Source organism: Sceloporus occidentalis, unplaced genomic scaffold (genome assembly GCF_023333645.1).
Source record: "Sceloporus occidentalis isolate IW3139 unplaced genomic scaffold, rSceOcc1.0.p SCAF_6, whole genome shotgun sequence".
NCBI lineage: Eukaryota > Metazoa > Chordata > Lepidosauria > Squamata > Phrynosomatidae > Sceloporus > Sceloporus occidentalis.
The window spans coordinates 141,423,051-141,449,959 of record NW_028316986.1 but is presented as its reverse complement, the minus strand read 5'-3'; the positions used below and the strand labels follow the sequence as shown (position 1 = coordinate 141,449,959).

Here is a 26,909-nt window from a genome sequence, read left to right as displayed (position 1 = left end):
CAGTGCTTACATTGACACATGGATAAGTATACCCAGATTTTTTGACTAAAATTTCTAAAACATGCAGTATGTCTATTCAGAAATCCACTGAATTCAACAGGGCTTATTTCCTCAGAACTGTAAAGGAAATACTGGAATGCCAGACTATTCAAGATATTGGGTGGAAAGCAGTAGAGTACAAATACGAAGGCAGACAACCTTAGCAGCTATGTGGGTCCATTTTCTTTGCCTCAGGACCTTCCAGAAGCTTCACAGGGTGCCAAAGGCAGTAACCCCCCCAAAAAAACCCTCCTGTGGGAGGGCATTTCAAAGTTGGAGCACCTCTACCAACGGAGACAGCTCTCTCTTCTAACAATGTAAGAGCTCTTTTCTTATAGGAAAAAAACAATGAAGAGGTCCCTCTCATGATCTTAATACCTGAGCAGACTGATATGGGTGGTGGCACTGCTTCAGATTTTGAGGCCTCAAAATGTTTAGGGCTTAATGGGCCAACACCTCATTAGCAAATAAGCTTGCAAAGAACAGGCAGCCTTGTAGTTCCTTCAGAACTAGTGAAATACGGTTCTCCCTAGGAAAACACAGCCAGACTACCAGCAGCTGAATTCTATACTAAAACCTCCACCCAGTTTTCAGGAAATCCTATTTGTAACACATTACAATAATGCAACCTGGAGGTTATTGTATGGATCGCTGTAGCCAGACAATCTCTATTCAGGAAATGCCACTACGGAACCAACTAGTAAAGGTTCTTTGGGCAATGGAAGCCACATGGACTGCAAAAGACAGTCTTGGATCCACAAGCTCCCTGCTACCTTTAGATGAGTGTAACCCCACCCAAAACAGTCTGTACAATAACACTGTCTTGACTTGGTATCAATTTACTGGCCTTCATCCAGCCTGTTACTGAGTCCACAGGGTGGTTCAGCATCTCTGCAGACTCACATGAATCCACTGACAAAACTACTTATTCAAAATCTAACATAAAAAGTTATTCCAAGCATCAAAATTCTGTGTGTTTTACTGCAACTATTCCAACTTTCATTTATCTTACTTACCATCAAATCGAACTCTGGGTCTCTTCAGAAACATCTCCCTCCATGAGGTATAAGGAACCACTTTGTTACAGGTCCTTCCCCAAACCTTTAAACAGGCTTGATGCCAGATTTCTGGATCCCTGGAAAAAAGTTAGCACAATGATAGGTGTGAATGGTATGTTAATGAATTACATATTATGGGTGCACTTTTGAAATCATAATAAGACCTGTATTTTCTTTATGGTAACAAAACTGTTATAACACTGCCTCCCAAAGTCTTTTTCATTTATTAGACATCTCTAAGGCACTTATTTGTCCCATCGTATTAAAGTATTCAAGGGAAAAAGCAGCAACACAGCAAAGCTTCTTTTGCTGGACACATCTTATAATTGCAACCATACCCAAACAGTGCCAAAGGTCAGTTCTTAGGACTGCCCAAAATTCTGCTTTATTTGTTGGAGGAATTAGTAAGCTGAAACTGATACTGATAAATTTTTAAAGAAAACTGACTTTTGTTCACCATAATTTCCAGAAGAGTAGCCAATGTTGTTAGTTGTTTCAGCAGAACCAATTGTTCTGGGGCAGCTGATAGATTAAGAAAATTACCATTCTCTATTTGTCCATTTTTATGGATCAGAGCCCACATCATCAAATGAACAAAGTGTTATTGTAAGTTGGCAAATACAAAGAGAGATGGTAGTGGTAAGCAGTGAGGTGAGAGGGAAATGAAATGCATAAACTACACAATGTAATACAGTGCACCTGTGCCTTGTGCGGACACATTTCACATGGCTTCCAGCTTACGCAGAAGCCACTTGGGGGAAAAAACTATGGTGCGTGTGCCTGCGCCACTCTGCCACATGCACGAGCCCCAGTTTTTCCTATGGGGCTCGAGCATAGGTGGATTTTCCCTTACGCAGGGGGATCCGGAACAGATCCCCGCGTAAGGAGAGGGCCCGCTGTACTTACAATGACCATTCATTTTGTACCTTATTTCTCTCTGACAATTCTATATTCCCATGAATGCTGGAAAATTAGCATAACACTTCATCTATAACATCAGACTCTAGTACACAAAGGTTTGTATCCTGCTATACAGTGCAAAAAATCTCTTTGTTGTTTATAGTTTTTTTTTTAAAAAAAAATTGTTGCTGTTTGCATCAATTCTATTTCAATTTCATATTTCAAAATCCTAGGACTACTGACTGACCCCCATTTCAAGAGAAAGTCAAATAAGGTTGTTCAGAGCACTGTTCACATTTACAGAAGGTAAACAATGTTAAAATTACACATTTTTTGGAAGGCAGTATTTTCAAAAATGCATTTTTTTTGTTTCACAATAAAAGGGTTTTTTTGTAATTAGTAAAAGTCACAGACTTGGTGATAATTAAAGTATCTTTTTGCAGTATGGAAAATTTGCATTTTGGACAATTCCCAGAATCCCCCAATTTAGCCTGTCCAGTGGCCATTCACCATGGGGGGCTCTGGCAGTTATAATCCAAAAAGTTAACATTCAAGTTCTGCTTTTTTATTGTTGTTGACCTAAGGAAATTGATACTTTAAAAATGCTTGATGTTTACATCAGTAAACTAACTAAATTTCTTTCTGCATAGACAAATATCCATTCCAACACAGTGTGCCGTATACAAGAGTGTTTCCTTTATGAGTAACTTGTACCTTGCACAAATGTAAAAACCTCTGCAGACCAACGATAACTGTTCTAACGATCGCAGATCCAGATCACTGGAAACCACCCATCGAAAAATATACATCAATAGCTCCATTGGCAACACTATGGAAAAAAAAAGATAAGCAAGAGTTTGTTTGTTTGTTTAACTCTAACATAACCTTTCCATGACATGACTCCTAGTGCCAAGATATGTACAATATTTTTACTATGAAATAATCTCTTACCTGAGATATGAGTCTGATTCACATCCAGCTCAGGCTGACAGAGTTTGATTGATGATTCCTGAAAAGTAAGTTGCTGCTGGAAGTAGGATAGAAGGTCAGCCATCTTGCAGTCTTCCTCGTTATCTTCGAGGCTAAAAAAGTAAACTATAGTTTGACAATGGAATATCACAATACAACAGCTAAAAAAACTACAGCACAATCATGTCTATATTGAAATCAATTCATGTCAATTATATTTGCTTCCATCTATGGTGTTTAGCCCTGCAGCAGAGTTCTGAAAATAAATGCTTCTTTTTGAATACAACATGTCACCAAACTCCTCAAAAAAGTGGTACTGATTTCCTGACACCTATTTTCTATACTTAAGCTATTTGTTACTTTAATAAAGGAATTCCTCATCAATATTTCAATGCAAGTTCTATATTTTTTAAATTCAGTATTTTATAGGGAGACTTGAAAAATGGGAATTAAGTTATTAACATAGCTCAAATCTTGAAGAATTATTCAGCTACATCATCTTACTTCTCACTTATGAACTCTACTAATGAAATCCTTTTTAATATGGAGAAACAGTGCTGATGTACACATTATTACCAAAAAAACTACACAATATCTTTCCAGAGTGGCCACTAGGATGAGAAAGCTAATAGCAGAGAGGGTACTGAACTCTTTGTCAGCCTGATATTTCTTTGTTCAAAACTTTTCCCTTACAAGCATGCATTTAGAACTTGGGAATGGGAAAAATAGTGTCTGATCTGCAGCACAAAAGCAGAAGGCACAGAAAAGGTTAAATACTTCACCACCACTTCCTGCTTCTCTAACTTAACTGTTTCCCTCCTCCCAACCCCATGCATTTTCTGGTCTTATTTTAAAAAGCACATGGGGACATAATACACCCACCTGCATCTCATGCGGAGTTTGGTCCCCAGAAGGACCATATAACCATCTTAGAGGGATAAACATAAATTGTTTATGTCTTCTGCTCCTTCTTGAATCTCAACTATTATTTGAGAGCTAAATTTGCTGCTGAAAGTAGCTTTGGTTGAGTGAAGGAGAAAGTGGGAAAGCAAAGGTTTAACTACAGTTCGTATACCATGCAGAAAGGAAGAATATAAAATGTAAGACCCAGTTTGTACTAGTCTTAATATGGCGATCCTACAAAAGTTTGCACAGAAATAATCACAACTGCACTCAATGGCACTTACAGTACATCAGCTTTATAGAAAAATCAGAAGAATAGATGATATTTAAATTATTCATTTACTTCCAGTTGAGAGAAAGCTACTATTAAAGAAGATATATGATTCTCAGATTTTGTTAAGTACACAATGGCAAATCTGCTTAGATAGCAGAAATATTGTGCAGATAGTTCTTGGAGCCCACCTTACCATATATTAACAACAAGTTCCTTAAAGGAAAGGCTGTCTCCTATGAACTGGGAGGAACTTCACATATTTTTTCCAGAACTTTCATGCATATGGTTCTGTCTACTGCAACGTTAACACTAAGAAAAACTGGTTCAGAGGCAGTATGTATCAGAAGTCAAGGAACTGGTTTATATTACAACTGAGTCAAGGGGCCTTAACAATCCCTTTGGGAACAGGGAATAGAGGTTCACTCACCCAGACCAGGAAACTAGCTCCTTTGCGAGCAAGAGCAAAACTGCCAATGGCTTCTGTTCAGGAGAGTTGGCACCAATCCCAGATCAATTAAGGAGAAAGGGTGGGGATCAGTGAAAAGAACTAGACTAAAGTAACTTCCTCCTGGAGGAAAAAAGCAAGCGAAGGCTAGAAGTAAAGTCACTAGCCCTGCCAACTAAAAGCCTGGGGCTTCAGAGAATCAACCATGGCTTTACTCTCTCTTCACACTCCAATCACAAAGACACAGGGACTTTTGTAAGACTATTCCATGAACCTTTTTATTTGTGGATCTCTCTTAACCCTTCCCAGAAGGGAAATAATTGAATTGACCTCTGCCTAGTGTCTGAAACTAGAAAGGGCAAGACATCAGTATTTCTGTTGAAGAGAGGATTTTTTTTGTTTCTTTCTTTCATCTAAAGACTGAGCAATGACAACTCTCAATGCGTTGTTCAATTACAATTCCCAGCATTCCTCACCACTGGCAATGCTGGCTGGAATGCTGGGAGAAGAAAGCCATCAACATGTGGAAAGATTCACAATCCCCACCCCTACCCTTCAGTGGTGCTGGCAAGATCAATATACTTGCTACCGCCTGCACCATCACTAACATTCTGATAGTACGAGCAAAGCCTAATAGTAACTGAAGCAATTCCTGCCAAACACACTACCACTGATGCTCTATTTCTAGCTATGGCTTCCCATTTACTTCCAGCAATGCAAGGTGCAAGGTTCAACAATCAATGCCTCTCATACAGAGAATAGTTCTCAACAGACTTGAAAGGGGAGAGGCAGTTATTGAGACATTTTGGTTTCAATGTATGGGACCAAGAAATGTAGCAGCCCTCCTCTTTCTGTAACATCCTCCCAAGGTTTGGTGGATGTTGACACAGAAGAGGCTCTTGTTAACTGTGTCACTCAAACTATGTAACAGCCTGCCAGGAGGGACCTCAGGGCCCATCATTGCTCATTTTTAAGCAAGACCATACTATTCTGATAATGTATGTTTCTTTGCCTACACTCTGTTTTCTAATGCGAATTTTCCCAAGGGGGGAACAAACCCATACTTACTGAAAGTGATAAATTCCACTCCTTCAACACAAGATGTTTTGTACGGCTGCAGTCATATATACACTTAACAGGGAATTGAGTTCCATTAAACTTAAAGGGAAGACGTGCAGAGGATTGTACTGCAGCTGCACATTATGTGCTGATTTTGCTGGTGTAAAAACAAGGACTTTCATAAGCAGAGATTTAGCCATTTATGCTATTACTGCCTGTTAACCTGTATGCATTTGTAGTGTAACTATGTCATAGCCAAACCACAAATGTCTGAGTGACTGAGTTAAGGCAACTCAAAATTCAGACACCACCACTAAATAACTACAGTTAGCTCTCCATATTTGTGGCTTTGACTTTTGCGGATTTGATCATTCAAGAATCTGATTCATATAGGGATGTCTAGTTTGCCACCGCAACTCTGTAGTCAACAACTGCCAGAAGTAATGCTGGAGGACCTAGAAATTCCAAGAAAGGAGGCTTCTCTAGGCATTTGTAGGTCCTCCAGCACAACTCTTTGGTCAACTTCTGGTGGATGTTGACCAAAGTGTTGCATTGGAAGACCTAGAGGTGTTCTCTCCGGTTAAAAAAATAGCAGGGATTTTTATTTGCAGGTTTTCCACTTTCATGGAGGTCCTATGCCTCTAACCCCAGCAAATGTGGAGGGCCTATAGTATAGCAGAATTGTGAAGAAAATATGTCTTGAGTTGCTCAACAACTCATAGCCACCTTCAACTAATCCTCTGGCATTTCCACCAGTTCACAGAATAGTAAAATCAACTTCTGCCCCATTAAGGGATACCCCCACCCTTTTTCTACTTAATTACCAATGGACAGAGAAGCAAAGCTAAAATTTGCTAACAAAGCAACATTCAGGCTGTATCTATAACTCCTTCATAAAACTGGGCTTTAATCTTGTAGTGATTTAACAAATTTTTCAGTTGGTTTCTGTAAAGGTGAATTATTAATGTGACATATAGCTTTGTCCAAAAAATACAAACTATAATACAAATCTCACTGGTTTTACTGGTACTTTTTTGCCAAAGGGATAAATCAAATGTCCTCCTAGCAATCGAAGAAGAACTTTATGACCCTCCAAGTTGACTCTGGAGGATTTCCTTACAATCTAGATGTTTGGGGTGCTCCAGGAACCACAGGTGGGAGGAAGATTGTTCATCCCTGATGCCACTGGATTTGATTGTCTTGCCAACAGAACATCACTGCTGCCACGGCATACTGCCCAATAATCGTGCACAAGCTTAGAGCTATACGGTGATTTTTAAGCATATTCACACAAAAGTATCCCTACTGAGTCTGAGGTGTACTGTCTAGTAAGACTCTGTTAGGAGAATTTCAGCCTGATGGTCTTAGTAGACTGATGCATATCTAACTGCAAGGGATTGGGTTCTGCTTTTAGAAATACAGCCTGTTCTTGTTTCAGCAACTGAGCTTACAAAATGACAAATAAATATGCTATACTTACTAGCTTTTGCCAATATTGTCAACTTCTGGCGATCGGGTGTAGTTAATCTTAAACTCAATATCTGGGACAAGCTGCATAGCCAGACGGTAGAACTTAATAGCTAGAAACAAAGGCAAGGTCTACTTAAATGGATTGTATTAACATTACTGAATAAGTATTAAAAATGTGCTTTTAAAATTACCATGTCACAGAGTTCTTACACAACTCTGATGTTCCCGTACTACTGTTGTACTATACAGAAAACTAATTCATTCAAAACAGTGATGACAGAAATATCACCTGCACTAAGTTACAGAATAAACAGTAACCAGCCCAGATCTTTATTTCCATCCTTTTTATTGACATTCATAAAATTGGGGTGGGGGGTATTTTTGTTTTCATTGTTCACTTCTCTAGTCACATGAACAAGAGCAAAATAAAGCCATTTAAACTCTTTGCTTTGGTGCAAGTACAAAACTTTGCAACAGAGAGATGGAGGTGGAGTTCAGAGTAGATGAGTTCCATCAAGTCAATGGCAAACAGCACCCCAAATCACTGGGTTGTTAAAAAACCTATACAACTACCTATGAATCACATACTTATTTTGTGGTACCTTTTCTTATTCTCAACTGAGGTGCCAGTTCGGTTATGCCTTACACTACACAATGACACGATGCAGTCAATTGGAAGGGAAGAAAAAAAGGCCTCACTGCCTTTTTAGTGACTTTATTGAAAATATTCTGAGGACTGAGGCGGTGGGGCAGGAAAGTGATTTAGAAATAAAAGGAAAATATTATCTGCTTTTCCTTTTCTTGGTCGAGGCAAATCCTATTGGGAAACGTAAGTAGAAAAGAGGAGAGCTAAGTAGATAGTTGAATATACATCTACTTATCTTGTAGATTCCACATTTATTGATGCACCATGTACAGTATATCCAGCTTTCATTTTCAACTGTGAATGAATGGTCCTAAAGATCCATATAACTAGTCCTATGGACCTAGAAGGGCTTTGGAATCAAATATTTTAAAGCTCAGACCCCATACTGCATAGGAAACTACTTTCCAAACTGAGAAGATAGAAAGCCATTTGATGTGACATGACAACCTAGACACTCATACTACCAGGAGAGCCACTGGAAAAAATAAGGGTCAAATGAACAAAACACTGATTAAACAGCCTTATAGTAGAGACAGAGATCAAAGAATGTGGTTTTAATTTTACCACCAAAGGAGGTAGTAAAGTCTAGAACAGAGTGAATAGGGGAGAACCTAAGATAGAACAAGACATTTCAAGATTTCTAGAGCTGGGGTACCAAAGAGCTATGTTCCATCAAGTCAATGGCAAATGAAGATGCAAAGAGAATGAAATTAAATTTTCTCATTCAAAAGACAGGGTGGCTCTTCTGTTCTCTTTATGAATGTAGCTCCTTCATAAAAATAGTAACTTACAACAAGCAATTAGGTGACGGTTTGTTTGACGTGTATTTGTTTGAAGTCTTTTTGCTCAAGCCCGCCTGCTCAATCCATTCACACAAGTTTATACTATAAATGCAGCATACATATGCTGTGGCCAAGATCCTGAATCATCAAATGTAATTACTGCCTGCCCATCCATCTTTTCAGCCTGATAGCAACCTAACCATACGATTTCTGAGGCATTGTAGATCAAGGCACTGGGGAATGACATCTGCAGAACTCTCCTAGTTATGGGACACATTGAGAATAGGCAGTTGGAGGCACCCCTGGAGTGCTGCCACAACCGCTTGACTCAGTGTGCACTGCAACCAGTAAAACACTGCAGACTTCATTTCCCAGGGCCCCTTTTGTAGTGCCTTAGAAACCTTTCAGTTGGAGTACTGCTGGACTGAAAAGGTAAAGTCATGATCAGTTGTTAATGGCCATAAACATGAATCCCCAAGGAGTTATGAGACTGCAAATCCAACTTACAAATTATTGAAATAGATGGCAGCCTTTTATATTCAATTTGCTTTGGGCACACTTGATCCTGCCTTCACTAAGAATTACTGTCTGAGTTTTGTGCTGTGGAACTCCATCCATCTCTATTAATACTGTACACAACCCTTTCCACATCCTGCCTCCTCTTTTGAGATCTTGCCTATGGAGGCAATAGCTTTCTCCCAACATTTGCTTTCTGTCACAGCTATTTGTTTCTTAACTCTGTAGTTTCCAGTTTCAATCCATCCTTACTCTCCACTCCTGACATACTTGGCCTGATCTTTCAAATCAGAAAACTTCCTCAGTGGTGGCTCACTCTGAATGAGAAAAAGGCTGATTTTATCCATTATTAAGGTCACTGTCTCTGCCTCATTTGCCATTTACCTAGCCAAATACCACTGTACCTCTGAAATTCTAGTCTACTGATTCAATGGTTTTCTCCAGAGTTTGGCACCATGTTCTCCTGCCACTTTGGCCTGTTTTAAGTTTCAGCAATAGCTGGCCTCTGTAATTTATTCTACTAGTATTATCTGGTGTAGAACAATTTAAGAATTCAGTAACACTTCCAAATTCAAGTCATTAAATGTGGGCCTTGTCTGGATCAAGTCAGCAACTGGCTGAATAATTTGTTTATTATTATTAAAAGTTGTTATGCTACTGTCCCTATATTGAAGAGAAGACTTTTCAATGCAGTATAACACACCATATGTGCAGAAGAAATTTTGATTTCATAAATCCAAACTGCATGGAGCATCTTGCAGAGCAGTATGGCAAAGTTATAGAAGTCAGCTCTATTACAGCAACTAGTGATTCACATTGTGTGAATACATCCCAATATGAAGAAGTAGTTTTTTTAAAGTTCTGGTTCCTCTATAGAGCCACAAAAATGTATGTTTTTCCTTTAACTTTCCATGTGGAAGATATATGGTGTAAACATGTCTATATGCTCCTGGTATTGGTACATCTTCCTAATCTTGGCTCTATAGAAAACATTCTACAGTTCAAAAGCATTTTGTCATAAATGTGTTCAGTCAGCCCTCCTTATCCAGACTTTTTATCCATGAATTCAAGCATGCATTGCTTGCAAATTCAAAGAAGATATAAATTCTAAAAAGCAAACCTTGATTTTGCCATTTTATATAAGGGGTTCCATTTTACTATATCATTGTTTTTAATGGGACTTGAACATCCACGGATTTTGGTATCCACAGGGGGGCCTGGAACCAAACCACAGCGGATAACAAGGGCCAACTGTGTCTGTATTACCATCCCATTATTTCCTGTAGCAAAACTAAGTTATTCACACACAAGAATTTTTGAAAGTTTTTTTATTATTACTTATAGACCAGCAGTGTTAACTTTACAGAACCAGCACACCTTCAATTAATCAAAGAAATACAGGAGCAAATATATGTGAACATTCACTATTTTTATAGCAATAAGTACATCGCAATATTCCTAACAGACTTTACATTTAAACAAACTAGATGCAATTTTCACGAATAGGATTAAGTAGCCTGATTTTCCTTTTTTCCTACTGAGTTTACAGTATTACCTATTTAAATGAATTGCTTAGTCAGATTTCAAATTACAGAACAATTTAGCGCAGGAGTAAAAAGCCTGTGTACCTCCAGATATTGATGAACTGCTACTCTCCTGAGCCCATATCACTGGCCAAGATAGAGTCATATGATGAAAACTCGAGTTAACATCTGGAGAGCCACAGATTCCACATAATCCTAATTTAGGGATTGACCTTCTTGCTAAGCAATACTGAGGTATTACTGGACTTTTCAACCTAATAGCCTTTCCCCATATGAAGCAGTCTTCACATAATAAGCTCCTTTGAAATGTACACATTTAGTGGTTTCAGCTGCATGGTGAAGTAGATTCATTTCATAGTTTAGCAAGCTCTCCCATGCAACTTCCTTAACTGTTAAACAGTTAAGGAAGTTGCATGGGAGAGCTTGCTAAGCTATGAAATGAATCTACTTCACCACTGTCAACAAAATGTATCTATCACTGACAGATGCTGGGTTTCTAAACATATTCAGTTCAGTAACTCATAGCCTAGTGCATTAACCTTCTGTATCTCAGGCATTCTTGGATACAAGTAAAGATTAAATTATTTACTGGCACAAGCTCCTTGATATTTCATACCAGTATAAACAAACAAACAAGCAAACAAGCTTCATTTATATACCGCTTCATACCACCTAAGCAGTGTCTAAATGGTTTACAACTGTAAGCTAATTTGCCCCCAACAATCTGGGTACTCATTTTAGCGACCTTGGAAGGATGGAAGCCTGACAAGCTTGAGCCCTTTTGCTGGTCTTGAACTCGCAACCTTATGGTTTTGAGTGAGTGGCTGCAGTACAGGCATTTAACCACTGCGCCACCAGGGCTCCTGTGTAACCCTAGTATAGAAGGCAGCAGTAAATCTCTTCAGGTTTCATATATACCAATGCCTATTTCAAAGTGAGTAGGCCAGTAAGTTATTATTTCTTTGTACAGTACCTTTCAAAATGCAAAGTGTTTTACAATAAATTTATTAATCCTCACAACAACCCTGTGAGGTAGGATACTCTGAGAGACATCCCCCCAGCTACCTAATTAACTATATGGTTGAGCAGGACTTTAAATATTCATCTCTGCCAAACCAATATTCTAGACAAGGCACTCCTGGCCTTCTAAACTGTCATTAATGGTTTCTCTTGCGTAAGAGTATGTATTTAAACAGCACCTTTCAACCAAATGTATAATTCCCATTTCTCTTAATAATTCCCATTTAAAATGATTTTCACTATAGTAGCTGATGCCTTCACTTCATGTACTGTTATGGTCCAGGAACTTTCTGTGTGAGATTAAAATGCAAATAGTAGATTACCTTCATAAAGAGCCCCATTTTGTTCTTGTTCCACTGCCTTCAGGAACAGTTCTCTCGCCTGCACAAAAAGTAGTCAACTGTTTAAGAATCTCTAACAAGTAAGCAAAATAACGTTATTAGTCTGTTATGAAATATAGCACAACTCAAAGCCTCATTGGCATTAAAAGTAAAATTTAGGCACACAAAAGCTTTTTTTTTTTTTTGGGGGGGGGGTACCTTATCAGAATTTCTGCTCTTTTTGTGAACTTGCACTAAACTCTCCATGCACTTTTGAGACTGGTTTCTGTCCCATTCATCTTGTGTGAAAGAAAAGAATCTCAGTATACAAAAACCATTAAGCCACTATGGATTTTAACACTAAATTTTCCAAGACTGAGATGAACATTTGAATTGCCATTGTCAGGATGCCTGGCATCTGCTGAAAAGTAGTAACATCTTGTAGATTATTATTCTGCACCTCAAGCAAAATATTTGCAATTTATTAAACAAGAAAGCAGGTACCTGATAGCTCCAGAAATCAGCTGCTATAAAAGAGAGCACACTACAGCTCTATCATTTTGGCCATTTTTTTGCAATACAAGCACAAACGTATCAGTGAAATTGCACCAAATTTTCTCAGCAATTTGTGTGTCTTTAATGACAAAACTTCACTTTGCAAGAGTTTTCTACAGAACTAAATGAAAAAGCCATGGTAAAAAAAGAAAGTGGCAGGAGATGCAAATATAAGTGTTTCCATCTTCCTTTCCCTCAGAGGCCAAATTCTCTTAAGTGAATCAAGTTTTTCAGTATTGTATAGGCTAGTTACTATAATTCCTAACAGTTTTATCTAGTATCTGCTCTCCATCTTCCATTAACATGTTTGTGCCTTTTACTTAAATGAACTTAATCCAGATAAGCATCCTAGGACATCAGATTAACTTCTTCCAAATATCTGTGTTACAAATTTTTCTCTATTTCCTAAAGTTGAGAGAGCATTACTTTTGTATTTTGTTAATTCAGCAGGCAAAACGGAGTGTGAACACAGTAAGAGATGGCACAGTAGTAAGACAGAAGTAGAAAAGATATAGCCCATGCTTTGCCCTCAGTGACAACATTCCATTAGCCCACTGGAGATGAACGTTATAGTTTTAGAAGATCATGTTGTTTACCTTTTCCTCTTTTGCTAGTTCCAGCTTTCCTTTGGAATCTACAGCCTTTACTGAACCTCTTGCCGATGTTCTGCAGGATCGAGTTTCCAAATTTGTAGAGCTCACCCCTGGGGTAAGTTCAAACATCCACTGTGCTCTGAACATCTGCAGCTCTGCCTAGAAATCCAGAAACTAAGTCCAACAGTTGGGCAGACGTGTCTACATACAAGCGATTAAATGATGTGCACCTCAAAACTGAGAAGTACTTAAACGATTTCTTCTTGGTTACATGTAGGAAAAGATTCTTGGTATTTTACTCTCTTTAAAAAAAATCTCAGCTGAATTTTAGTCCATTTGTACCTATGATTCGACTCATCAATTGAGAAACTATCTTGTTAACAAAGTCATGGACCTTCCCAGGCCAATTTTGGAAGCAAACAAAATAGGATCTAGTACTTCTTGGCAAACCAAACAAAATCAAAACATAAAAATTAGCGGAAATGTCAGTAAGCTGGCTCCAACAATGTGGCATCTTCTGTACAAAGGGCTCAAGCCAACCTAGGCTGTTGGCAAGTTCTTTCAGAGCATGCAAGGTCTAGGCAATGAAGAATTTGGACTATTTCTTGCTTTTGAGTTAAATTGTTGCTTCTGAGTAAATTTGGTGAAGACATGTTTGGGGGAATAGCAGGCATTCTTCAAATAAGTACTTTCACCTAATGAAAACTGTCCTATTTGATTATTTAACTTGCTGAAAAATACAGACCTAACTTCTCAACTAATCACTGTCCTTGTTAAATGGCAAACCATTCATTTTAAATATACAGCAAGTAAACATGTTGGAACAGGCTCCAGATCCTGCAGGTATGCATGGAACAGGTGTGACATTCAGACAGTAAGATATATCAGTTCATTAAAAATGTAACAAAAAAAGGAAACGTCTCCTCACGAAGTGCTACCGTTAATTCATTAAAGAATGACCAATATACAATATAAATGTCAGTATTTAAAGTTTTTAGATTAGAAAGAAACAAAGAATTACAACAGACTGTAGTCTGAACCCAACTGTTAATCTCAAGTACAGTAGACCTATTAAATCAATGCTATGTAAGTGCCAACTTACCAAGTTTCCATTTATTTAATAATCTATTCTAGTTGATGAATGAAACTGGACTGAGACCTGTGAAGGAGTTCTCTTCCAACGGCATAAAGTATTTACTTTACTGCCTTAATTCTCTATAAAAACTTTATAGATTAATATGTTATCAAACACTTCAACATTGCCTCAAGAGCTAATTGGGACAAGGGTGCTAACACTAAAACAAACCAAAAGATTGAATAACAAGAGTAGAGATGACTCCATGCCAACCATACCTGAAGATTTGTTTCACCAGATCTTTCATTATCATCCACTCTTACCATGTCAGAGTGACAATCTTCTTCACCTTCTGCCTGATAAAGAATAAATCACATGTTAGTATCCTAAAATCATGCAGATATATCAGATCATTCATTGCAGCTGAGCCAATATAATTTTCGCACTAATGGATAGCAAGAACATACAGAAGCAACCACTTTGAGATTCACTAAATGTTTCAGGACTCTGTCATTTTCTTCTGCACCCCTTCGGTGGTGTAGGAAGATGTACATATTCCCTCGCTGATGAAGTGCAATATGCATAAATTTCTCATAACTTCTCCAACCAATGTCACTATCTCTGTGTAGGAAAGTGTACAATCTGCCCTCCATCCACCGAGTCAACCGTCCAGTTTGAAAATATTCTCCAAAAATAAAGAAATAAAATTCCAAAAAGAAAACCCCAACTTGCTTTTTGAGTTTTCGACTACAAAAGATAAGCAATGCAGCCATTGCTTAAAGACACTGTGTAAGACAGCTTTACACAATAGTTCAGGAGAAGGTTAAGAGTCCTTGATAATAACTAGTAGTTGCAATGGTAAGGTGAGGGTGGAAAAAAAGAAGAACACATCTATTAGTTCCACACCCACAGTTTTAACCACAAGCCCTGTACGTTTTTGACTAAACGCAGAGGTAAGTCCCAAAGTGAGTTCTTCATACAAGGAGCCCCTCAAATGTGATTGAGCTGAAATAATTCTGTCGGGAGGAAAGGGCCCAACTTTGTCAAATATGATATAAAACCAACCAACTGTTACAAGAAAGTATCCCTTGAGGTACCGAAGTTCATGTACTTTCCCCACACACTACTAATGTATAATGTAGATAAATCAGTGTTGGTAATGCACCCCGTTTGTGTGTCATTTCTTTAATCACATTGTCTTCAGCTCTACATTCCAGGGCTATATAGTGTTAGATTTAGATCTAATAACATTCTAGGTAGAAACATGTGACAATCCTGAAGTGTTTGTGCTTTGTAACCACTGTAGCCAATGGAGAAAAATGCTGGAAGTGGCAGTCTAACACCATCTTGAGTCCCTCCTATGCAAGATCAGAAAAGGCAGGGGTCAAAAAGATATGTCAGTGAGTGAGCGAAAGGGTTCGATATGTTCACTCTGGCTAGAATCCTGCAAGTGTCACAAACCAACACATATATTTTTGCAGCTGTTGTATAACAAGGTATCCAGTACCTCCTTGTGCAACATCCCTTGCTGTTCAAAGAGAGCCAACGCTACCAAAGGAAGCATTTTTTCAGACACAAAGTGAAAACTGTGTTATTTGCTTAAGTCCCTGGTGGCTTTCAACTGTGAAGGGCTGTTTTCTTTCTTTCTTTCCCACTTCCTTTTAAAGGCTGCAGAGCCATTTCTACCAACGTTCTGCATACCTTGCAACTGTACTACGGCGGGCCCTTGGTATCTCTGTGTTTTGGCTCCAGGACCCCCACTGGTCAGAAAACCCATGGATGTTCAAGTCCCATTAAATGCAATGGCATATTAAAATGGTGTCCCTTATACGAAAGGGCAAAATCAAAGTTTGCTTTCTGGAATTTATTTATTTTTAAATCAGTTTTGAACCGTGGATGCTTGAATCTGTGAGTGGAAAAATCTGTGTATACAGACGCTTGCTATTTTTTTAAAAATGGAGTAGTGTTCTTAGTTTCTGAGGCTGCACTCACACTGGCTTTGTTTCTTTAAAAGAGGTTCAGCCTTTCCTTGCTTTCTTCTGAATTGAGGGGGGGGGGTCCTTAGGCTGAACCCCCACTGCAGAAACAACGCAATCTGACCCTCTTTAGCTGCCATGGCTCAGTGTTATGGAAATCTGGGGACTGTAGTTTTGTGAGGCATTCAGCCTTCTCAGTCAGAGAGCACTGGAGTCCCACCAAACTACAGTTCCTAGGACTCCATAGCACTGAGCCATGGCTGTTAGGACGGCATAATTTCTGCAGTGGGGATGCAGCCTAAGGACCCCCCCCCCCCATACACACCTTTTGAGCTTTCATTCACAAGGAAAGGCTGAAGCTATATTAAAAGAAGAAGAACAAGCGGTGACCTAAGTCAGAGGCCCAGCGTGGTCTAAGGGTTCGAGTGACGGAGTACAACGCTGCCTGGCCAAGTGTAAGACCACTGGGCGGCCTTGCCTTTCAAGTCACACTCTCTCAGCCTGAGGAGGGCAATGGCAAACCCCACCTGAAGGAACTTGCCAAGAAAACCTCATTATAAGTTCCCCATCAGGGTGCCCAGGGGCCCTCCTTTCCCAGGACATGCCCTCCCTTCCTCTCCCTCTTCCCCCTCTGGCTGCTGTGGAGATTGGTATGCCCTCCCTCCTTCTACAATGGAGCAGGGCAGACCTGCACAGCTTGGCAGTGGGAAGGGGCCAAGGTTCAAACAGGTCAACTTCTGTGGGTCACATTAATTAACAAGTGTCAAAGCTCCCTCTATTTTGTGGCGCCTTGAAGCCCCGCCCCTCATCACTCTCGGCCCCGCCCACTTCGCTCCCTGCCAAGGGGCGGAGCTTCGCGGAGGACGTCGCGAGCATACGCGCCAGCACAAGGGCCCCTCCCACCAGTCACGCGCCTTCCTCCTCCCCTCCTCTTACCATGCTGAGGCGTTCAACGCTCGTCCTCGAGACGCTGCTGGTGACGTAGGCGGCCGGCCCCACCCTCTTTTTCGTGTCAGGCTTATTATTTCAGGGAGCTGCTCCCCCTCCTCTTCCTCTCCTCTGTGTCGGTTGGTTTAGTTTCCTTATCCTCCCGTAACAAGCAAAGGGGAAGAGAGAGACTTAGCAGAGTTCTCGGTCGGAGAAGCGGACCACGCAGCGGGAGTCACTGCGAGCGCGGCGTACGGCGGCCATTTTGCCCAGCGTTGCAGGGGGGCGCGTCCCGACGAGCGCACGAGCCTCTGCCGAGGAAACTGAACGGAGCCGAGGAGGAAGCGCGGAGCCAGAGTGGAGCCCGCGCACGCGCGTTGGAGGACGGGGAGGGGGAACTACACTTCCCAGGAGGCAACGCGCGGAGAATGTGCTCCCGCTAACGCTGCTAACTGGGAAATGTACGGGGTGTGCAATGGACGTCGGGAGCGTTCTGAACGTTCGCTGCGCCCTGATTGGTCGGAGCTGCTGCGTCACATGCGTCGCGGCGGTGTATCATGGGGCTTGTAGTTTGGAAGAAAGGGGAAGCTGCTGCTCCTTCGGAGGAGGCTCTTTTTGCCGACGTCGAGCAAATGGCCGCCGTCAGCTCCGGTGACGTCACCGGCGCCTTAGTAATGGACGCCGGGAGCGTTCTAAGCGCTCGCTGCGCCCTGATTGGTCGGGGCTGCTACGTCAGGGGCATCGCGTGCGTGGCAGCGGTGCATCATGGAGCTTGTAGTTTGGAAGGAAGCGGAGCGTGCTTCTTCGGAGGCTCTAATTTCTGAACTGAGCAAATGGTTTCCCTGAGCCCCAGTGACGTCACTGGCGCCTTGGTAACGGATTTAGTCCTCAAGAGTCCTAAACCCTAATGTCTCGGTCTGTCTACGTCGCGGAATGTAACGGCAACAGCTGCGACAGAAAGGGACTGTTCGGTAAAACCATACCTTTGAATTACAGATGTCACACACACACAAATGAGTTACGCTTTAATGTATTTAAATGTGTTCGCCAGCCCTGCCTCTCTGGCGACGAGGCGCCCTTGTGGACAGGGCCATCCTCATTTAGTCAGCCTCACTGGTATTGCTTCACCACCAGCAGCCAAAGGCAGAACGGGCAGAGTCCAGCCCGCTCTCCCTGCTTCTTTCCCAGCCCTGGAGGAATGGATGTCGTAGGAGAACTTATTCCACTGGAGAAAGTCAGGGGATGTTCTCAAAAACGTACACAGACCAGGAGTCTCAGGCTGACAGGAAATAAGCCCCATTTACATTATATATATATATATATATATAGTATATATAGTATATATAAAAAACCCCTGGTGAAAGGCAAGAGTTTAACCTGCCCTGGAAGCCCTTCACTCCATTCTACTCTCATCCTCTAGCCTTTAGGATAAGCATTTTGTAAGTTCTTTGGCATTGTTTTCCTTTGCTTCATCTTTTGCAACCTGCATTACAGCCCCCTTGAGTTTTACCCTCCACTTATCCACTGGCCATTTCAAAATCCATAATTTCAGCCCCACAACCTGCCCTCGACCGACATGAGATCGACTTACAGTTGAGTATATACCGTAAATGGAACTGAACTACAGTGGGCCCTTGCTGTCCTCTGGGGTTTGGTTCAACGATACCAAAATCCATAGATGCTCAATTGCCATTAAAGGTAATGGATAATAAAATGGTGTCCAGTGTGAAGCTGAAGGCTTTCATGGCCGGCATCCATAGTTTTTTGTGGGGTTTTCAGGCTATAAGGCTATTTTCTGAAAGAGTTTATTCCTGGCATTTCACCAGCATCTCTGAGATGCCAGCTACAGCTGCTGGCAAAATGTCAGGAATAAACCCTTCTAGAACATGGCCTCATGGCCCAAAAAACCCACAAAAAACTAAATGACAATCAAGGATTGCTTTTTAGTGTGTGTATATATAGAATCATAGAGTTGGAAGAGACCGCAAGGGCCATCCAGTCCAACCCCATTATGCCATGCAGGAAATCCCAATCAAGGCATCCCTAGCAGATGGCCATCCAGCCTCTGCTTAAAGACCTCCAAGGAAGGAGACTCCACTACACTCCGAGGAAGGAGTGTGTTCCACTGTCAAACAGCCCTTACTGTCAGGAAGTTCTTCCCAATGTTCAGGTGGAATCTCTTTTCCTGTAGCTTGCATCCATTGCTCCATTGGGTCCTGTTCTCTGGAGCAGCAGAAAACAAGCTTGCTCCCTCCTCAATATGACATCCTTTCAAATATTTAAACAGGGCTATCATATCACCTCTTAACCTTCTTTTCTCCAGGCTAAACATCCCCAGCTCCCTAAGTCGTTCCTCATAGGACATGGTTTCCAGACCCTTCACCATTTTTGTCGCCCTCCTTTGGACACGCTCCAGTTTCTCAATGTCCTTTCTGAATTGTGGTGCCCAGAACTGGACACAATATTCTAGGTGGGGCCTGACCAAAGCAGAATACAGTGGCACTATTACTTCTCTTGATCTAGACACTATACTTCTATTGATGCAGCCTAAAATAACATTGGCCTTTTTAGCTGCCGCATCGCAGTGTTCACTCATGTTCAACTTGTGGTCTACTTGGACTCCTAGATCCCTTTCACACGTAGTTTCATTCAGCCATGTGTCTCCCATCCCATATCTGTGCATTTTATTTTTCCGCCCTAAGTGCAATACCTTACATTTCTCTGTGTTGAATTTCATTTTGTTAGCTTTGGCCCAGCTTTCTAGTTTATTCAGGTCATTTTGAATCTCGATCCTGTCCTCTGGGGTATTAGCTATTCCTCCTAATTTGGTGTCATCTGCAAATTTGATAAGTATGCTCCCAATTCTGTCATCCAGGTCATTGATAAAGATGTTGAATAGCACTGGGCCCAGGACGTAGCCCTGTGGGACCCCACTGGTTTCACACACACACACACACACACACACACACACACACACACACTGAAACCATGGATGCTTGAATACTTGGCTAAAAGAATCTGTGGATAAGGAGGGCTGACTGTAAATGCATCTCCATCTCTTTGCCTCCACTTTCCTCTTGCCTCTACTGGACTTAATTTGTAAATCCCTATGGGAAGACTCCCATCATCTTTTCTTATTCTGCTGAAGCAGCCATGGTCACTTCAGATGTTTCGGTCTGCACTTTCCAGTGGCTAGCCTAAGCCAAGTGGTGTTTGTTAACTGCCTTTGAGTCGACTTAGACTCATAGAGACCACATGAGTGAGACACCTCCAAGCCTCCCTGTCCTCAGCTGTTCTGCTCAGGTCCTGTAGGCGCAGGGCTATGGCCTCCTTGCTTTCTGCTATCCTCTATCTTTCCTAGCATTTCTTTTCCATGGAGTCATATCTTCTCATGATGTGGCTAAAGTATGACAGCTTCAGTTTGGTCATCTTGGCTTCCAGGGAGAACTCAAGCCTGATATGCTCTCGTACCCATTTGTTTGACTTTCTGGCTATCCACAGTATGCTCAGCACTCTTCTCCAGCACCACATTTCAAATGCGTTGATTTTCTTTCTATCTGTTTTCTTCACTGTCCAGATCTCACACCTGTACATGGTGATGGGTAATACAGTAGCTTGGATGAACCTCACTTTAATGTTCAGAGTTACATCTTTGCACTTCAGGATTTTGTCTAGTTCTTTCACAGCTGTCCTTCCCAGTCCTAATCTTCTGTTTGCTTGACTTCAGTCTCAATTCTGGTCATTGATTGATCCAGGGTGGTATTGATGGTCTTGTAGTACACCTTCAAGCTGTTTCTGATTTATGGCGACCCCAAGGTGAACCTGTCATGGGGTTTTCTGAGGCTGAGAGTGTATGACTCACTCAAGGTCACCCAGTGAGGTTCCATAGCTGAACCAGGATTTGAACCCTGATCTCCAGAGTTGTCGTCCAATGCTCAAACCACTAACCAAGCTGGTGCTCTATTGATGGTATACATAAATGTCACCCTTCAGCTGTAGATACTATGTAGCGCTCAGTTTGTTTTACAATGAGTGTTGTTGAGGTTCAAGCTTGCCTAAACAATTCAAATTGATCTGACTGAGGCAAAAACACACTGTAGAAATAATCCAGTTTGAGACATCTTAAATGGCCCTGACTCAATGCTAGGGAATTCTGGGGATTGTAGTTTTGTGAGACATTTAGCCTTCTCTGTCAGAGAGCTCTGGTGCCACCATAAACTACAATTCCCAGGATTCCCTAGCACTGAGCCAGGGCAGTTAAAGTGGTCTCAAACTAGATTATTTCTGCAGTGTGTTTTGGTCCCTGGAACTCAAGAGGAGCATCTTTCTTTGCCTTCCTAATGGGATTTAAATTTTATCTTATGTGCTAGAGTGTGCACATGGCCAGGAGGAGGAGAGGGGCTGCTTGCATTGATTTCTCTCCAATACCACCTGAACTGAAAACAGCCACGTCTTCACAAAATGCAGGTTTGTGACTAACACGTTTTCCCCCTCCTGTATAATAACGTATTAATTTCCCTGATGAAGAAGCTAGTGAGCTTTGAAAGCTTGTGACATGTATTTTGTGCAATTCAGTTTATCCAATAAAGGTATCAGCATTTTGTGGATTTGGCGTGTGATTGTATTTCTCTGCATCGCCAATAGTCCTGGATCTGAGAGTTATTCCTTCAAGGCCAAGCTATGTTGACAGGAGTTGCTCAGCTCAACGGCTGTCACTCTGTTGTTGTTCTTATATACCTTAGTTAAATGCTGTGTTTGAACCCCACTGAGGGGCTAAACCCCAGTAAGCCTTGCCATATGTTTCAGCTTGTTTGCACTGAACATCTTGCACGTCTGCGTAGAACGTGGGCTGCTTTTGTACATATTCCAGGCCTGCCTTCCCAAAGTCCATTAGAGGGAGCCTCTGAGCTTTTTTCACCAGGGAAAGCTCCAGCTTCTCCCTGTGATGTGGCTGTCTTTTTCCTTTTGTGTGTGTTTTTTCTGTCTGGGTGGCGGAAACCTCCTCCTTGCCCATCCGATTGCACTGAGTCTGTCTCAACTGTGGCTTCCTTCCGATGGAAGAATCCATGACTTCCACCAGCATGGTTTGTATTGGCCCTGCAATTCATTTTTGATGCAACGTTTTCTTCCCCACTTAACAAAAGACTGGATTTCCCCAATTGCAGGATGTGTGAGCTCCCAAAAGGCAGAAGAGAGTGGACCTAAATGGACTTCCTCTGCAGCACTGGCAGGGGCTGAAGATATCATCCTCCAGACATGACAGATCTGAGGAAGCTTTAGCAAATCAGGCTAATCCTCGGATTTTGTTTAATGTCCAGGATCCTCAGGACTTGAGTCATGTTTCCGGGCCTGGCTAAGGAACAAAAGGAGGGTGGAAACTTTGTGCGTTGTTTACATCTTGATTCTTAGTGACATTTTTTTTCTTTCCAAAGTTTAGATGCCGCTAGAAGAGGCCTAAAATTCACAGCATGCAAGGACATTTTCATTACGTAGAACGTTACATAGGCCCTGTAGGTTCTGTGGGGAAGACACAAAAATAATTGTGAGTTTGCTTCTTCTTCGTTTACATAGTGTGGCTTTCAGATGTGATTTGTTGACGGTACTTTGAAGATAGCTGATATTTTTTTAAAATCTAAAATTGGATTTTATGTTCTTTAATACTAACATGTTTTTCTTAAAAGAAACTTAGTATTTGTATTTTTAAAAAATAGTCTGGATGTTGTAGGTATCCAGAATAACAGGAATTAACAGTAGAGTATTCTGTTAAGTTGTTACTAATTTTAGAACATGTTATCTGTCTATCTTTCTAGATGCTATCCTTTTGTATATAGTGCAAATTGTACTCTATATGGATATAAATTTACATGGTTTAGTGGTCAGATTTGCATCATTGTTTAGAAAATACTTGAAAGGGTCTCAGAGGAAGAATTTAGAATCAGTCCTCTAAAACTTGATTTAAGTTTCTCCAGTTTGTGATGATTACAATGAAAGGTGCTATTTTTCTTTCCAGCGTACAAGATACATAAAATAAATAGGTTTGAGAATAGTAAGTTGAAAGATTTGTCTGGCATAAGTTACCCAAAGAGTTTTTCATTAAGGAATACTGAGTTCAGCAACTCTACTAGAACAGTATGTGTTTGTCTGACTCTCTTCTGCATGCCTCCAAACCAAGAATACTTCATGTTGCCTTATCAAAATCATGAGTAGGAGAGAGAGCCTTGGTTAAGATAAAGAGCTTGTACCATCTCTTCATCTTTACTGTATGTGGTAGAAGGGGGTATTTTAAGTATGCCTTGGGACACATAAAGCCAAATAGAGCCCGCTTGCTATTTATGGAAGGGAGAGTCTAGGGTCTCAAGTAACCTCCTGTTTTAGGTGGTTCCCTGAGGGCTGTCAAATAATGTACCTTGTAGGCCTGAATACTTTGCAGGTGTATCGTAAATTGTAGTTGGGTTCTTTAAAGAGCCAGAATTGCACCTGCCTGGAGTTCAGAAATAAGACCGAAGCTTGTCTCTGTAGCCACACCTGACAGATATGAGACTACATACTAATAACTGTCCCTTTTTTCAGACGGGTTCAGGTAAGGCAAGGATGATATTTGCAAAAGTCCAGTTAGATGTATAATTTCCAGTTAAGATATGAAACCCATCTCTCTTCATTCTCCTCCTCAGCTGTAAAATGTCTTACTGGTAACTAAGGGCCTGGATTTGTGCTGGCCTGGGCCCAAACTAGGATTGTGTGGGGGCTGAGCATTGTTTACACGGTCAGAAACCCTACTTCATGCCTGTTCAGATAGTGCGCGCCATGATGACATCCATCATTTGCATAAGGGGCATCATAAGGCCACACTGTGGCCCTTATGGTGCCCCTTCTAGAGTGCAAATAGGAGCTGCGGTTTGCGGCTTCTACTTTCACCGGGTTGGGGGCGTGGCATGCGGCTGCCCCAACTCAGCACTTCCAGGGGCGGCACAGAGCCACCACCGAACGGGCTGTTTGTACAGCCCCAAAATTAAACACAGCCATATACCTGAGTCCAGCTATTATCAAGACATGAATATTCAAAGTGGGACTATGTAAGCCTTTCAATCGCCACTGTGAAAGACTCATTGTTCTCATTATGTAAAACTGTATCTCTCTAACATCAGCGATAATTCTTTTAAATTCTTCTGGAATCTTAAAGCACTGGATGTTGTTGCTTTTTGTGTTTTTAATTAAGATTATTGTGTTCTACATTTTTGCTAAAGTATATCTCACCTGAAGGTAACCTACTTCTTTATTTCTCCTGATTTCCTCCTGATGCAAATATCTGTGATGGGATTGGGCTCTGTTTCTCCTGCATTGACTCTTGACAGTAGCTATTTCAAAGGTACGTGTAAATCAGCAGACCCTGGTTTCTTGTAACCAATTTCACTTGAAGGTTCTTCAGATTTACATATAGTACTAGATATTCCAAGATGGTCTAAGGTAGATCTCTTTGAAGACTTGGAAGTTTCATTTAAACAAATAGTCCTTAACTTTCTAATAAATGAATTTGCTTGGGACCAGAAAGAAAGACCTGAGCATTTAACACTCTGAAGATAAATCCTTCTTTTTCACTTCTTAATTTAGAGATGATGGTCCTTTCAGTTTTCATATTAAGTCCTTGTAGCACTTTTAGAATTCAAATACTGAAATATGTTCTTCAAACATTAGTGTGACTAATATGCATTTATCAAAATTTTGGTGGAGGTTCTTTAAACATGAGATGTACAATGCTCTTTTTGAGTCTCAGATGTGCTCAAATGCTGCTCCGTGGAAGTGCCCACAATGAGGCTTCTGGGACTGGCTGCATCTGCACTGTAGAAATAATCCAGTTTGCCACTGCTTTAACTGCCATGACTCAATGCTATGAAAGTCGGATCTGTAGTTTTGTGAGACAGTTAGCCTACTTTGCCAGAGAGTTCTGGTGCCATAGCAAACTGCAATTCTTAGAATTCCATAGCATTGAGCCGTGGCAGTTAAAGCAATGTCAAACTGGGTTATTTCTGCGGTGCAAATGCAGCCCTTGTTGCATGAATGGGATTCCAAACAAGGGTTGCAAAGGCAAGCAGTGGAGAACATTCTGCTCCATCAGTGTTCAGTTGCATCTCAGCATAGATGTGCAGACAGTTCATGATATGAGGATTTCCACTTTAAAGAACATATGGGAGATAAGGAATACGTACACTCTGTCCTGGCAGAATAAAATATCACTGATCCTCATAACACATAGTGGCCATGTTAAAACTGCTCTCACCCTCATTACTGGGGATGCCTCTAATTGTGTCAAGAGCCACTGTACATGCTCTGGACACCAGCCTGTTTGCATGTGCTTCCATATGCATGTACATACTGTAGCCTAAATCCAGGATGGCACAGGTGCAACAGGAGTTTTTTCCTCTCATTTCCCACCTGCAACCCTCTGCGCTGCCTGTAAATGTACTCTGGAGACTTTGTTCAGGGCCTCTAAAGTGTACCATGAGACTGCAGGGAAGAGACGTCCCTTCACCACACTGCAATTCTGCTGACACAAATATTAGAAGAAAATATGCAAATAAGTAATGGCCATAATTTTAATATTAAATCTGAATTAAATAATGGCATGCATTACGTCTGCCTAGAACAGTATGTATGTACAGTTTCATGATGTATGCATTTGCTCAAAAGCAGATGGCAAGTTTATGGTTCTAGCAACCTTCTCTTAAAACCTTTTTAGTGTTTTAAAAAATTTCTAAAATACTTATTTGCTTGCTCTTAGCCTACCTTCTGCCACACAGAGGAAGGTATGACTTCCATAAATGAAATTCATTGTGACAACGGAAAAATATGTTGAAAACTTGTAAACAGCTTACATAGCAAATCCACTCTGTTGTAGGTCAAGAACTCTGGCTAATCTCTTAATAATGGAGGATAACATAGAGTCCACGTAGCAAGAGGAAAAGCTAATGATGTGCTATGTGAATTTTCCAAGTATTTCATTTTACCTGCAATGCCTTTTGTTAATACTGAAGAGAAAGGAAGTGGTGTTCTTGGACGATGTTAAGATCATATTCAACCTTCCTGTAAATGAGCTGTCCTAATAATGAAGAATATGATTGACATATGGTAGATGAGAGAGAGGAACCAGTCTCTTTTTCATCTCTGTTCTGTAACTGAGCTGAGGGCAGCTGGCCTTGTTAATAATCCCAGTATATTAAGTCTCTTAGAATCAGATTACTCTTTAGTCTACTTTATGTTGTGACAACTTCATGCTTCTGTCTCTATCCTTGAAAAATAGTAAAATCTTTAGCTGCTTTTGATGCTGTGAGAAATTTATGTCAATGAAAAGTACTGAACTGAACGGCCTAAGTTTTTGTACTAAGTTCTTGTCATTTTAATTGACAGCCTTTTCAGTTCATATGGATTTGTGCCTGTCACCATTACGATATCATTTTATTGTGCTAATCTACATTGCAGCAAATAGTTCATGTGGAAAATTGGCTGGTAGCAGACACACACCCTTGTACAAGGGTTAGCCATAATTTGATCCCCTATCTTGAAGTGGACCCAGAATAACACAGATAAGGATTGGCAGACACACTGCAGACTGACAGCTGTCTTCAGACAGTTAAGCCTAGAAAAATGGTTATAATTTCTCTATATTTTTACAGACCAAAAGCCAGTCCTGAAAAATATGAGCCCTGAGAACATTCGTACAGTCCTCAATATTTTGTGCTTGTGCTGCCATCGGAAAAACTGGCTTCACTCTGAGAAGAAATGCTTCTGCTGCAGTTAAGTGCATCTCAAAAAATGAAATGAATTGGCATTCTGAAGGATACCT

General features: G+C 40.9%; 2 protein-coding genes across 7 annotated transcripts in view; one reads left to right on the top strand and one right to left on the bottom strand.

The window, feature by feature from the left end:
- FBXO9 (F-box protein 9) overlaps positions 1–17,643 on the bottom strand; it is a 30,475-nt gene extending 12,832 nt beyond the window's left edge. The window contains exons 1-8 of one of the 3 annotated variants that reach the window (XM_089531113.1): positions 17,081–17,642; positions 14,447–14,524; positions 13,097–13,252; positions 11,949–12,006; positions 7,128–7,227; positions 2,949–3,079; positions 2,712–2,826; positions 1,056–1,174 (exon numbers count right to left, since the gene is read on the bottom strand). In XM_089531113.1, the coding sequence (XP_089387239.1) occupies positions 1,056–1,174; positions 2,712–2,826; positions 2,949–3,079; positions 7,128–7,227; positions 11,949–12,006; positions 13,097–13,252; positions 14,447–14,524; positions 17,081–17,083 (760 nt within the window). In that variant the 5' untranslated portion in view covers positions 17,084–17,642. Of the gene's footprint in view, positions 1–1,055; positions 1,175–2,711; positions 2,827–2,948; positions 3,080–7,127; positions 7,228–11,948; positions 12,007–13,096; positions 13,253–14,446; positions 14,525–16,832; positions 16,886–17,080 lie in introns of those variants that run through there. The other 2 variants (XM_089531114.1, XM_089531115.1) reach the window with 2 other exon arrangements.
- A 3,695-nt stretch (positions 17,644–21,338) lies between these two features.
- LOC149311461 (uncharacterized) lies at positions 21,339–26,864 on the top strand. 4 transcript variants are annotated; one of them, XR_016281800.1, is made up of 3 exons: positions 21,339–21,538; positions 22,509–22,613; positions 24,424–24,437. XR_016281800.1 is itself a non-coding variant. In XM_089531112.1 (3 exons), exon 3 carries the CDS (start codon positions 26,763–26,765, stop codon positions 26,862–26,864), a length of 102 nt encoding a protein of 33 aa, XP_089387238.1. In that variant the 5' UTR covers positions 21,339–21,538; positions 22,504–22,613; positions 26,740–26,762. The 4 variants fall into 4 exon arrangements, 1 of the variants encoding a protein (XP_089387238.1); XM_089531112.1 differs by lacking the exon at positions 24,424–24,437 and adding an exon at positions 26,740–26,864 and having other exon boundaries at positions 22,504–22,613; XR_016281802.1 differs by lacking the exon at positions 21,339–21,538 and adding an exon at positions 21,549–22,155.
- The last annotated feature ends 45 nt before the right edge of the window (positions 26,865–26,909 follow it).

What these genes read in the sequence shown, in the direction of transcription:
- LOC149311461 (XM_089531112.1), top strand. Translation starts at nt 26,763, where the DNA reads ATGAGCCCTGAGAACATTCGTACAGTCCTCAATATTTTGTGCTTGTGC.